At 46.1% G+C, this 14,415-nt stretch overlaps 1 protein-coding gene across 1 annotated transcript; it reads right to left on the bottom strand.

The window, feature by feature from the left end:
- Positions 1-243: 243 nt before the first annotated feature.
- LOC136610253 (matrix metalloproteinase-21-like) lies at positions 244-14,198 on the bottom strand. The gene is made up of 6 exons (XM_066589491.1): positions 13,850-14,198; positions 11,356-11,492; positions 9,759-9,900; positions 3,162-3,419; positions 2,737-2,909; positions 244-531 (listed from the first exon to the last, which is right to left on the bottom strand). Exons 1-6 carry the CDS (start codon positions 14,196-14,198, stop codon positions 244-246), a joined length of 1,347 nt encoding a protein of 448 aa, XP_066445588.1.
- Positions 14,199-14,415: the final 217 nt, after the last annotated feature.

The raw sequence follows: 14,415 nt of genomic DNA, 5'->3' as shown, positions 1-14,415 counted from the left end.
GGCCGCCTGTCCACCAGTGGACGCCCTAGGCACTGGACCGCTAGTATTTAGTGGTCTACATGCCCATGCAGCCAATGACTGCTACAATGTGGGAACCATGCTGAAACATGTAAACCCCCTATAATGGTGACTAGTCAACACATAACACTATGTATTACCATAATGTACTGCTATTACCATATAGGCAGTGTTATATGATGGTATTGACAACGAATGATGGTATTACATATTATCTCTAACTAATCAAGCTGATGTAATATCACAGATATCAAACCATTGCTCTGAGACCCTTCTACTGGGCAATACACCATTAATGGGCAGACTGGGATTCTGTGATCTCTCCTTGGATCCCACCACCTTCCAGAAATAGAGCCCCTTTAAAAAGAACAAGGCCTGGTGTGTATAGGAGTAGTAAGCTGCATCCAAGTTCCCAATAGGATGATCCATGGGTAGCACAGGTGGGAACATGTCGGTAATCCTCCGGGGGAATCGTTCCAAGGGCTGATGGGTCTTCATGTCAAAGACAGTGACCTACATGTCAGATAAGAGGACAAGAGGGAGGATGCTGGTTAAAAGAGCAGTAAGTAAAAGCAATATTGCTGCCTGTTAGTAGTAATAAGTAGAAGAAATATCAGTTTCATGTTTAGAAAACTCTATATTACTATCAATGCAACGGAGGACAATGTGCGGCTACAAACGGACCTGGACAAGCTGGGGGCTTGGGCAGAAAAATGGCAAATGACGTTCAATGTTGATAAATGTAAGGTTATGTACATGGGCAGGAGAAACGGATATCACCAATATACACTAAATGGGGTACAGCTAAGGAAAAGTGATATGGAAAAGGATCTGGGGGTACTAGTGGATTGTAGACTAAACTGGAGTAACAAATGCCAGTCAGCTGCTGCAAAAGCTAATAGGGTCTTGGGGTGCATTAAAAGAGGTATAGGGGCGAGGGACGAGAACATTATTCTACCATTATATAAGGCACTAGTCAGGCCTCACATGGAATACTGCATACAGTTCTGGACACCGGTGCTCAGGAAAGATGTCACAGTGCTTGAGGGCGTTCAAAGAAGGGCGACTAAACTAATACAAGGAATGATGGGACTGTAATACGCAGAGAGGCTATCCAAATTGGGATTATTTACCCTGGAAAAAAGATGGCTAAGGGGTGATCAAATAACCATGTATAAATACATGAGGGGACAATACAAGGATCTCTCTCAGGATCTGTTTATACCCAGGACCACGACGGTAACGAGAGGGCATCTGCTACGTTTAGAGGAAAGCAGGTTTCATCGCCAACACAGAAAGGGGTTATTTACTGTAAGAGCAGTTAGACTGTGGAACTCTCTGCCTGAGGATGTGGTGATGGCAGAATCCATAGAGGAGTTTAAAAGGGGACTTGGGCCTCATGTCCACGGGGAAAATCAGGCCCGCTATGGATTCTCCATGGAGAATCCGTAGCGGGTCCCTCCTGCCCCGCGGACATGAGCGCTGAAAATAAGAATAAACTTACCCGCAGCGGACCGTGCAGGTCTTCTCTTCTTCACAGCCGGATCTTCTTTTTTCAGCTGGCGGATGTGCTCGGCACGCATGCGCCGGGCCGAAGAAAGAAGATCCGGCCGCGAAGAAGGGAAGGCCTGCACGGTCCGCTGCGGGTAAGTAATTCTTATTTTAGGTCTCCCGCGGATCCGGACGGCTTCCATAGGCTTCAATAGAATCCTGCGGGAGACCCGCACCAAATGGAGCATGTCCATTTTTTTTCATGCTCCATATTTTTTTAATTCACTTTTATTGACCATCCGCGGGTATTTATCTACCCGCGGGTGGTCAATGCATCCCTATGGGGTGCGGATCCGCTGCGGATTTAAAATCAACTTTTGCCCATGGACATGAGGCCTTGATTTCTTTCTGTAGACGAAGGATATTATAGGATATAAATCTTAGGTTAATTGTTAATCTGGGTATACAGGCAGGTAGGAACTATTGGGGGTTGATCCAGGGAACAGTCTGATTGCCATTAGGGAGACGGGAAGGAATTTTTTCCCCGAAAAGGCTAATTGGCTTCTGCTCTTGGGGTTTTTTGCCTTCCTCTGGATCAACAACACAGGAGGATAAACAGGCTGGACTAGATGGACATTGTCTTCATTCTGCTTTACGAACTATGTTACTATGTTATTTTTAAGCATGGATGGCATCAACAACCACTTGCAAGTGGCCTCGTTAGCGCAGCATTTTTGGCTGCCAAGAGCATCTGCAACCTAAGCCGCTTAATTCTGCAAGAAAGGTGCAGGCCTTTGAATGCAGGCACAAGCTTAGCAAAACACTCATTCCTAGAGCCTTCAATGCAGATATGAAGAAGCTTTAGGTTGCTATTGTACTGCAGAGTTTTTTTTCTACATTTAAAAGAACATACATTTTACATTTCTGAGAATAATTAACATTGATTAAAAATACAAAACATGTGCGTTTTTCAGAGACTGAAATTCAGACCCCTAATTTTAGGGATCATCACTGGCTACAATTCTCAGACCTCTTGTAGGTCACAATATTATTCCATACTGTAATCTATTAATAAAGTTGTAGAGGGTTTATGACTGCTATCATCCAGAAACAGCTCCACGCCTGTCCACAGGTCATGTCCGGTATTGCAGCTCAAGAACACTGTTTTTGAAAGAAAACCACCAGGATTTCCAAAACCTTTAACAATGCGGGCTCCCATGCTCTTACCATCAATCTAGTAAAGAAGTATATTGTTTTCTGTGTGTGATTGAAGTACGCTGCATCTATAGGTCCAGTGATCCCAGGAAACCTCTCATGGATAAGCTGAGGGAATTTATGTCTTTGGGCACCTACAAGTATCAACTTAGATTTGCCAGAGTGATCTGTCCACACATGGGCTCCTGCAAAATAAGAGTTTTTAGTATCCAGAAGTGTTGGGATGTCCATCATGACTGGTGAAGACCCTGGTTTTGAGCAGGGTGTCTTCAGTGAAGTACTTTTGGCACTGTTGTCAGGGGTCGGGCCAAATTATCTGCCCGTTGTGCCCCTCTATATCAGAAACATTGAGCCCAGATCCTATATTCCTACATTGCACCTATTCAGAGACAACAAAACAATATTGTAGAACCAAGAGTTCTTATCATCGTTCTGACCTGCAAAGAAATATGTTTCCTGTTGAGTTGAGTCCCAAATGTGCAGAACTGCGTCCAGCTTGGTTTGTAATGGGATCCCCCATTCACTAGAGATCAATCTTGGGTCTCGGGGACGAGTTCTGTTGTTTTTGTTTTCATACAACCAAGACCACCGTCCTCTAAGGAAGAAGGTGCTGAACCTCAAGACAGATGTTCCCCTGGGACTCCGCTTTGTCCATAACCAATCAAATACGGCATCAAATGGCCCTTCACAAACCCCTGAAAAGACACGTTAGACACATTAAATGTCACAAAACTATTCTAATGTCGCTTGTGGGGGTTCCCCATGTGCAGGTGGAGTAAGACATGGAGAACATGGAGCAGTAAACTATAACCGTCTTTACTTGGCAGCTGAATTAGCGGTACAGTCAAGTTAACTTGGCAGTTTCAGAATGTTGCAACGCAAGTTCAAGTAGTTTGGCAATGCTGGCTTTATTACTCGGTCTTAGCTTATCAGCCCATGTAGGATCAATTCTCATTCTCTTCATATTCACAGTTTTAAAGAGGATTAAAATCGATAAATCGCCGGGCCCAGATGGAATACACCCAAGGGTTCTAAGGGAACTAAGTGATGTGATCAACAGACTGCTATTTCTTATATTTATGAACACTATTGAGACTGGGGTTGTACCACTGGATTGGTGCATTGCCAATTTTGTTCCAATATACAAAAAGGGGTCCAAAAGTGAGCCTGGTAACTACAGGCCGGTAAGTCTCACTTCAATAATTGGAAAAATATTCAAGGGGTTTCTGAGAGATCCCATCCTGGAATACCTCAAGAAAAACAACAGTATAGCCCCTCACCAGCACGGGTTCATGAGGGGTCAGTCCAATCTGATCAACTTCTACAATGAAGTAAATTCTAGGCTGGACCTGGGAGAGTCTATTGCTATTCTATATCTGGACTTCTCTAAAACATTTGACACCGTGCCGCATAATAGGTTAATATATAAAATGAGACAGCTTGGTCTGGGCAAAAACGTGTGTAGCTGGGTAAAGAACTGGTTCGGAAATAGAAAGCAGAGGGTGGTAATAAATGGTTCGTACCCTGATTGTTGCTAGTGGGTTTCCACAGGGTTCAGTATTGGGCCCCATTCTGTTCAACATATTTATCAATGACCTGATAGAGGGGCTGCACAGTAAAATATCAATATTTGCAGATGACACAAAATTATACAATATAATCAATGCAACGGAGGACAATGTGCGGCTACAAACGGACCTCGATAAGCTGGGGGTTGGGCAGAAAAATGGCAAATGAAGTTCAATACTGATAGATGTAAGGTTATGCACATGGGCAGGAGAAACAGAGGTCACCAATATACACTTAATGGGGTACAGCTAGGGAAAAGTGATATGGAAAAAGACCTGGGGGTACTAGTAGATTGTAGACTAAACTGGAGTAACCAATGCCAGTCAGCTGCTGCAAAAGCCAAAAAAGTCTTGGGGTGCATTAAAAGAGGTATAGGGGCGAGGGACGAGAACATTGAGACTGTGGAACTCTCTGCCAGAGGACGTGGTGATGGCAAAATCAATAGAGGAGTTTAAGAGGAGACTAGATGTCTTTCTAGAGCACTACGATATTACAGGATATAGACATTAGGTGACCAGTGGGGTTGTTGATCCTGGTTTTGGAGTTAAGTAGAAACTGAAACGTTGATCCTGGGATTATTCTGACTGCCATATGGAGTCAGGAAGGAAATTTTTCCTCCAAATTAGCTCAATTGGCTTGTTGGGGGTTTTTTTTGCCTTCCTTTGGTCCAACAAGGGTGTGTGTGGGGGGGGGGGGGTTGAAGCAGGCTGAACTAGATGGACATTGTCTTCATTCAGCCTAACATACTATGTTACTATGTCTCTTAGTTACTTTCCTGGTCTGGTGTAACTGTGAACACTCTCAACAGTTCACAATAGTAAGCACCTACTGTCTCTTAATGGTCGGTTTTATGACGGACCGACTCACTGGGCACTTTCTTCTCTGACTTGGAGGCTCCAGGGTTTTTCACAGTCCACATTCTCAAGCTACAACCAACCTCTTTGCAATAGGCTTCCAGGGTTCCTCTCATGGCTCATAACTCAATCCATACCCACCCCTGTACCACCCTGATGTACTTGATGCTCATTCCATCACCATGGCCAACACAACAACTTGTGTGCCACGCCCCACCTTTTTACCATGCATAAGCACCACATGCTCTACCATAACCTACAATTTGTCCATGAGACACACATGTCCGGCCTAGGATCTCTCTAAATAAACCTTTACAGTTACCCGACTACAGGAAGTTAACTCTCCCCCCCCCCCCCCCCCCCCCGACAGGCTGACTACACAAAGACTCTAAATGGTGTAGTGAAGCTAGAATCGCATCACAGGGTTCTCTAAAATCACAGATGTCTGGGTGTTATGGCCACAGCACAGATACTAAAATGCAGCCATGTTACAAGTATGGCGTTAGTCTGTATACACGTCAACATGTTTAACTGAACAAGATCTTCTTCAAAGGGTTTTCTAAAATATACTATGTCATGCCTGTAGGCAGAGCCTTCACATGGAGTATTATATCATTATTCCATGTTTCTTCCCTGTTTTCCCCATCAGGGTGGTCCAAAGGTATGGAAATACCTGAATAAATGGAAAACAGTGGTTGGGACGCCTGTGCAAACACTTCTGCTGAGGTGTTGCTCTAAGTGCATCATGAATGGAAGAAGAGGATAGTCTTGATGAATCTAAACAACAGGGAGCACATGAAGCATGTCCTGTAGAGAATCGTTGTTGTGTTCCATGTCATGGAAAAATTGTTAATAGCTTTGACAGAAATAAAGGCACATGACATTTAAGTACAGAATTAGATTCCTCATCAAATTAGATATATATGTGACATAGACCCCTTCCCATTTAAAACTATCAACTTGGTTCCAAGTTGGCGGCCTTCAAAATGGCCCCTTTCTTTGATTTGCCCCCTTCCCAATAGCTGCATGCCACACACAGGATGGCATTCCCAACCACCGTTTTCTATTTGTTCCCGTGTCTCCATACCGCTAGACCACCTTGTAGATATTTATTTCACTGTACAGATACAATCTTTAAGGTTTCATGAGGACCAAATGAACATTAGCATGGCCAACGTAAGTGGAGAGTAGTGATTGAGGCACAGAGGTGAAGGATGGGGGCTGAGGACTTGGGGGTTAAAGATATATCCTGGGTAGGGGGTACAGAAGTCCATGACTTATCACATGCTTATATTGTGCTGCTATGGCAGCTGTGTTTTCCTCTTTTACCCTACTGGATGCGCAGTTTCTCTTTCTCCTTTATGGAGCTGATACCCGGGAAGAGATCAGAGCATCCTCTGAGTAGCTGGGGCATTGCAGCAGGAAGTGGGCCTCATCTTCCACGGCCTCCCGGTTACACTGTTAGGGTAAGCAGGGAGCCCAGGTTTGAGCTTCTGCTGTAATGAGCTTAGTTCCTATAGTTATGTAATCTGGATGGTATAAGGGTGACGTCTACTGGCCGTCATACATTACTGCAGTCTGTGTATTTCTCTATGGAGTGTTGTATGCAACTTCCCATGAGCTACAGAGGTCAGATGGGAGATATGGAGGACTTGAGATCATATAAAGATGCAAGCTGGAGAGCAATTTCTGTGGTACTGAGCTTTAACAGAGACTGCATTGCCAAAGAGAAGGAGCTGCCAAGGGAGTGAGGAGTCAGCTTGGGGAGCTGTGCCTGTTAGAGAGGAACAGCAGCACAAGAAAGGAGGCAGCCGGTGTTTGAGAAGCATAGCTCCATAATGCGACAGAACTGATGTTGCTGAGAATAAAGGTGAGAGATTACAGCTAAATAGACTACTACAAGGGATTCACATCATTCTGCAGCTCTGCGAATCGTGGTACCCCCAACAAGCATCCAAAGATGAATCCCCTACATTATGGTACCAAACATGCTGGAGATATGTAAGTGAGGTGGGGCCTCAGGAAAAGACCCAACATGTGCACATGGGTAGAGACTTAAAACCAGGCCTGCTAGTTAAAATCCAAAACCAGAGGAACAGATATTCATTCGCCAGTTGTGGACAAGTTATTGGACATCACTTTTGTTATTTTCGGGCTGTGTGCAGGAGATCGCTATTGCTGCTTTGAAACGTTCGGTAGTACTACCATGTGTTAGGTGTATTGCTAATATTTGTGATTTACAAAAGATTGTTACCGTACTCTTGTTCAGTGTTTCCCAACTCCAGTCCTCAGAGACCCCCAACAGGTCATGTTTTCAGTATTTCCTCAGTATTGCACAGGTGATGTAATTATTTCTGTGCCTCACACATTGCCACAGGTGTTCTTACTATAGGATATCCTGAAACCATGACCGGTTGGGGTGCGCTGAGGACTGCTCTTAGTTACAGTCAATTAAGTAGTCTAAAATTTCTGAATAACTGCATATTGCTTATCTATTAACACAAGTTTCTACAGCAACTTCATCTTCACGTTTATTTCTTAAAATAAAAAATATATATTTTTGCAAGCCCAGTATCCGCATTGTGTCGCCTGCCCCTACCACGACATCAATTTAGCGTAGTCGGCAGGGTACAATGCCAGACATGGAGGCACATAGTGTGCCCCTGCACAAACCATCTAGACAAAAGGGCCGCTTGAAGTCCTGATGATCGACTACTCACTCATCGGGCAGTCAGTGAGTGGACATCATTGGCACAGTCTGCTCTACCTGGGCTTGTAGCTCTGTCTGTGCCACCTGATCTGATGCCAAGGCTGTGGGCTCTCAGTCTGTGGAGGATCTGCCGCTCTCAGGGGTCTGGTAAGATTTCCAGATATGGGGCCAGCTTGTAGTCCCTCTGTAGCCCCTGGTATATAGTCAGTCTCTGAGATTATCTTATCTCACTCCTCCAGTCACTGATATACTCCTCTTGCTTCTTGTGTGGTTTTTAGCTCTTGTGAGGTGGTGCTGAATGCTGGGTTGGCTGAGGTGGGTTTGGTGGATTATACTGTGATGTTTGCTTTGTTTGGAACACTTTGATGCAGCAAAGCTTTGTGTAAGGGTTGTGCTGGCTGGGATGTTCTACCACATAGGTTTTTAGCAGCACAGACCCACAGGTGTGGAATGATTGAGATAGCTGGGTGTAGTGTTCTCCTGATAGCCAATCACCAACAGTCTGTTTGCAGATAAATATCCGCCCTCTGCCTGGTTGGTTTGGTTTTCCTGCATGCTTGCTATAGCTGATCTGTATCCTGTCTGCCTCTCTGTCTTGGGTCTGTTTCCTGACCTTCTGTCCTGTATGAGGCTTCCTGCATATCTGCGTCTGTTCTTACATTTATTTTGTCACTTTCATGTCAGTTTGTTTCCACTCTGTCCTGCATCTGTCTGCTGTCAGCTCCGTGTGGTTCTGTCTGTGTGTCAGTTCTGCCTGGTTCTGTGTATTACTCCTTCAGGGATAGTCAGGTCCGAGGTTCCAGTGCGGGGCCGCTTTTATCAAGGCGATCGCCTTGCTTACAGGTAGGGTTCTGCCATTCTGTCTGCAGCTTGGGGTCAGTTGTCTTGATAGTGTAGGGACCGCAAGACAACGAGGAGCCTTGTAGTGACTGCAGGTCTAAATGACTAGGCTAATCCATGATCCAATGCCTCATACTTTTATAGCATTTCCATCTGTTATGTGTGTTGGTATGCAAGGTGAGTGACGCTGTCAAAGATTTTATGCCAGACAATGATTGGTTGTTTGAGATAGTGGTAGTCGTCTTCTGATAGCATAGGGAGTTTTCCCTTGTCTTCTACAATCTTTGGCTGATACGAGACTCCTTGATTGATTTACAGGCTGAGGTAGGTGTACCTGGTGATAGTAGCAGGAGGTCATCTGCACACTGCAGAAATTTCATCTTGATTTCATGGCAAGGGTAGACCTGATGCTGAGGAGGACTCCAGGCCTCTAGGCAGCTCACTGATATGGATTCACTCATCTCTGCTTGTCTCTACTATTATCTGGTGCTGCAGAGGTATTGTTCCATCGTTCTATTTGCATATTTCCCAGAGGAGCATGGATGGCCTTATAAGTCTCCTCACACCTTCTGGGTGCTCTCCCTAAGGATACCCTTCCTGGCCTACCATTATCTGTGCACATCAATACTTGACTCTACTATTATGTGTACAAGTCATTGCTTGGCACAGAATATAATAGTCTATAATGATTATGTGAATGTCATTGCTTGCAACTGATGTTGTCTGTACACATGTCCACCTATCTCTAAACCTGGCCATGCACATTAGATTACTGTCTGCTCAACATGCTGATTTCATCAGGATCGGTCAACCATCTAATATGTGTGGAAACCTACCGGCTCTCCCTTGATGGCAGATGCTAGAGGAAAGAAAGGCCAGCCAGGACGAGGTGAGCATGTATGTGTATTGGTGGTCAAGAGATAAAGCTCTTGGCCAACAAGTGTCTAACGTGTATCTGTCATTATCTATACAGCCATTCCTTGCTGTTTCCTGAACATTTTCCCATCTATCAGTGTCCTTCTGTCCGTAGACGTCACCACATGTCTCTATAATGGTCTCACCATACAGTTGCTGAATGTCTCTCCGGTCACTGGTGGCCAACTCCAGGCTGCTTCCCTCCGTATGGTACGATGGAGACATCACTGAATCAGGCCGGTTACTGTGCGGTAATCCCAGGACGTGTCCTATCTCATGCACTGCCACCTAATAGAGGAGATAGTAAGTCACAAACTAATAGTACAAGCATACGTTACTTCCATTACATATAGTGACGGTTCTTCAGCACATCCAGAGCGCAACTCCTGGACTGTCACTGCCTGCTGCTATTTCCTAAAAGTGACCCTTTGGCTCCAAGACAAAATTCTGTTAAGAGACTAGAGGGGAAAGTCCTGTTACCTGCAGTCAGTCTTCTGCACTTTTGTTCCGTAGATCCGCCAGTTCTGGGCCACGTTTTAGTCATTCAGGGTGGTCAGTGCTACTCACATGATCAGTAGGGGCCAATCAGAGCATCACAAAGTCTTAGGTAGCTAAAATCTAGCAGCAGGCATTTGGAAGATGAACATGGCACCCAAAACTAGTGGATCCAAAAGGACAATGGTGTAGAGGGCCAACAACAAGTAATATGTCTACAAACTAAACCTTGGCCCTGGATCATTGGGTCTCTTTAAAGTGGACCTTAATATGCTGCCATATATGAGGGCTTATTACAGCTACAGGTCCATACTCCTAGTGGCAAAAACAGCACAAAAATAATTCTATAACATTTAGTTAAAGGGGTTGTCTCGCGCCGAAACAGCTTTTTTTTTTTTTCAATAGGCCCCCCGTTCGGCGCGAGACAAACACAAGGGATGGGTTAAAAAAAAAAAAAAAGTTTAGTACTTACCCGAATCCCTGCTCTGCGGCGACTTCTTACTTACCTTACCAATATGGCCGCCGGGATCTTCACCCACGATGCACCGCGGGTCTTCTCCCATGGTGCACCATGGGCTCTGTGCGGTCCATTGCCGATTCCAGCCTCCTTATTGGCTGGAATCGGCACACGTGACGGGGCGGAGCTACGCAATGACGCGTAGAAGGGGGCGGAGCCAGAACGCCGCTCGTGCCGAGACCCAAGAGAAGGGAGAAGACCCTTCTGCGCAAGCGCGTCTTATCGGGAGATTAGACGCTGAAATTAGACGGCACCATGGAGACAGGGACGCCAGCAACGGAGCAGGTAAGTGAATAACTTCTGTATGGCTCATAATTAATGCACAATGTACATTACAAAGTGCATTAATATGGCCATACAGAAGTGCTTACCCCCACTTGCTTTCTCGGGACAACCCCTTTAATAGAAGCTGAAAGAATAAAGTGGACACATAGTTATAATCATGAGGGGCGTGCCCTAATTTCATAAAGTGGTGTGAACCACCCTCACAAGGGCATCCTGGCACTGCCAGTCCCTGCTCTCACCATGTTAGTCCTAGTACTGGATGTACAGGACCACAGAATACATTGATGTCTGATACAGGTCTTATCTAACAGTAGTTCTTCAGCAGCCTTGATCAGGGATGGATTAGCTCTATGCATTTTCATATTTCCTACAAACCCTACAGAAAACCTTTTCTACCAGCCATGGTAATCAGGGTTTCTACCTCTTGGCATGATCGTGGCACATACCTTTAGCAGACTAATACCATGCTGCCCGCTGGCTGTGAAATGTTGATCATCGTTGAAGTGGATTTCTCTATCACTTGTAGAATGCGCCAATTCATTTCCTTCACTCTCAAACACTTGAGGGCATCCAAAATGTCGACCTGAGGAGTGGAAACGTGCACCAGAGATACACAGGTAAATTATATGGAGATGGAAATACTCCCATTTATCTAATATGTATCTGTCTCAAATGCAAGGAGTCGTCAGTTCCCCTCTCTTGCCTGGAGGATATATGTGAATGCTCAGCAATGTCGGCAGGAAACAAAAATAGTCATCAAGTGGAAATAAAAAAATTGAAAAGAAGGGAGGAGGAGGATGCAGCTGCACTTAGTATGTCGGAAACTGCATGCTGTGAGAGGGGAAGAGGGGATACAGCTGCACTCAGTATGCTGGAAACTGCATGCTATGAGAGGGGAGTAGTGGGATGCAGCTGCACTCAGTGGATGGAAGACTGCATGCTATGAGAGGGGAGTAGTGGGATGCAGCTGCACTCAGTGGATGGAAGACTGCATGCTATGAGAGAGAAGGAGGGAAATGCAGCTGCAGTCAGTGTGTGGAAGACTGCATGCTGTGAGAGGGGAGGAGGGGGATGCAGCTGCGTTCAGTGTGTGGAAGACTGCATGCTATGAGAGGGAAAGAGGGGAATGCAGCTGCACTCAATGTGTGTGGAAGACTGCATGCTGTGAGAGGGGATGAGGGGGATGCAGCTGCACTCAGTATACTGGAAACCACATGCTATGAGAGGGGAGGAGGGGAATGCAGCTGCACACAGTGTGTGGAAGACTGCATGCTGTGAGAGGGGATGAGGGGGATGCAGCTGCACCCAGTGTGTGGAAGACTGCATGCTGTGAGAGGGGATGAGGGGGATGCAGCTGCACTCAGTGGATGGAAGACTGCATGCTATGAGAGGGAAGGAGGGAAATACAACTGCAGTCAGTCTGTGGAAGACTGCATGCTGTGAGAGGGGAGGGGGGGGATGCAGCTGCACTCAGTGTGTGGAAGACTGCATGCTATGAGAGGGAAAGAGGGGAATGCAGCTGCACTCAGTGTGTGTGGAAGACTGCATGCTGTGAGAGGGGAAGAGGGGGATGCAGCTGCACTCAGTATACTGGAAACCGCATGCTATAAGAGGGGAGGAGGGGAATGCAGCTGCACTCAGTGTGTGGAAAACTGCATGCTGTGAGAGGGGATGAGGGGAATGCAGCTGCACTCAGTGTGTGGAAAACTGCATGCTGTGAGAGGGGATGAGGGGAATGCAGCTGCACTCAGTGTGTGGAAAGGTACCTTACACCGGGCGATTATCATGTGCATATGAATGTGATGTTGTATTTCCCATTGAAATCAATGGAAAACACTTGTGATCCTCTGACGCATGTCAAACACGCACCTGAGGATCGCAATTTCACAGAAGTGGTGCGAGGCATTTTTGAATAGAAAACATCTTGCATTAGCATGGACAGCACAATATTGGGCTGATATTGAGCTCCCCTGTGAATGTAGCCTAAAGGTGGCTTTACAGAGGACAACTACTGTCTAAATGGTTACTCGATAGCGGCAATGTGCGAGTTGTCCTTTGACGGGAGGGGTAGCATCACTCCTTAAGTAGAGCACTTAAGGTGAGTGAGGCGACTTATAAGGTCATGCACGCTCCTCTGAGAAATATATGCAAATAATAAATATGGAACAATGCCTCTGCAGCGCCACCTATTGGAAGGCAGCATTCCTGCAAGTCAATGTAAAAGCCCTTTTACACGGGCCAATAGTCGGTGAAGCAACTGCCCGAGCGCTGATGTCACCACTGAGGTTATTAGCGCTTGTACAGTCCTTTCACACTGAAAGTCCCACCGGTAGCTTGCGGGCTGCTCCTCGCTCAGCGCTTACCCCTTCTATGGCAGGCACTGTGCGGGGAGCTTTCAGACAGCGTGACAAGCCAGCAAGTGCTAACGACGTCGTTTAAGTTGATAGAAGAGTCAGCCTCAACGATCACGAACGAAAAGTTTAAGGTATTTCCCGTTCACACGTAACGATTATCGCTCACTACCGCCATTTGGATGAATTTTGTACGATAACCTTTTTCCAACGCAATTGCGCAGTGGTTCACGCATCTCCTTTTGTATTACCCGCACATTTGTGCACCCCATTGACTTCTATGGGGACCTTTGGTATAAAAATGCGCAGAAAGATAGAACATGTTCCTTCTTTTTGTGCGTGGCTAAAAATGCGCGTGTCAAATACGGAAATGGGAACAAACTGATTGAAGGCAGATACACTGACTCTTACTTTAATTCCCTCGTCTGTCAGTTTATGCTGAGTATTTTTAGCGCAAATTCCACCTCCTCAAATAATGGGGTGAAATCCACACCAAAATCCACGTCCGAACCCAAACCAGTCGGTGCCCATTTCCTGTGCTGAACTTGCTATATGTGAACGTACCCATATTCGATTTCATCTGCCCTACCTGTTCCAAATCCCAGTGTGATGTCGGCAGCGAGCTGGGACCTGGGGGGCACCTCCGTGAAGATTAGAGGGGTCACTCCACTCCACACACGGAAGGCTTCTCGTAGGGTCCTCCGTTGCTCCTGTGACGTCAGCTGTCGGCTGTACCCTTCTGTTATTAGCTGCCAGCTCAGCTTCTTCTTGACCAGCACGCGCCCCGTCATCATAGATGATGGAAGTCCTAGAAGCCGCCTTCTGCCCCTCCATTCGGGACCCCTCTGCAGGGGTGATGTCTCCGTGGCATTTGGGTGGACTGCTCTACTGAAGGGATCACTGAAGGCTGCTGAGATGACTTCAGCAAGAGTCTTCATGTCCGTAAGATGAGCATCCGCCGTAGAGGTGACCGCCTGGGTGCCAGAAGGGTTGGAGATGGGGATTATGTACTGGCCTTGTAGTAATAGTAACAGTATAGCCAGATCTGGTCAGTATTTATGGTGCATTCACACAGCTTGCGCTGCTCTCTCCACAACTGCCAAGGACTTTAACACTTTCATGGCCAACGATCATTGATGCACATGCACCCGGGTC

This window comes from Eleutherodactylus coqui, chromosome 2, assembly GCF_035609145.1.
Source record: "Eleutherodactylus coqui strain aEleCoq1 chromosome 2, aEleCoq1.hap1, whole genome shotgun sequence".
Lineage (NCBI taxonomy): Eukaryota > Metazoa > Chordata > Amphibia > Anura > Eleutherodactylidae > Eleutherodactylus > Eleutherodactylus coqui.
Note: the sequence above shows the minus strand (reverse complement) of the source record. Positions and strands in the feature narration are given on the sequence as shown.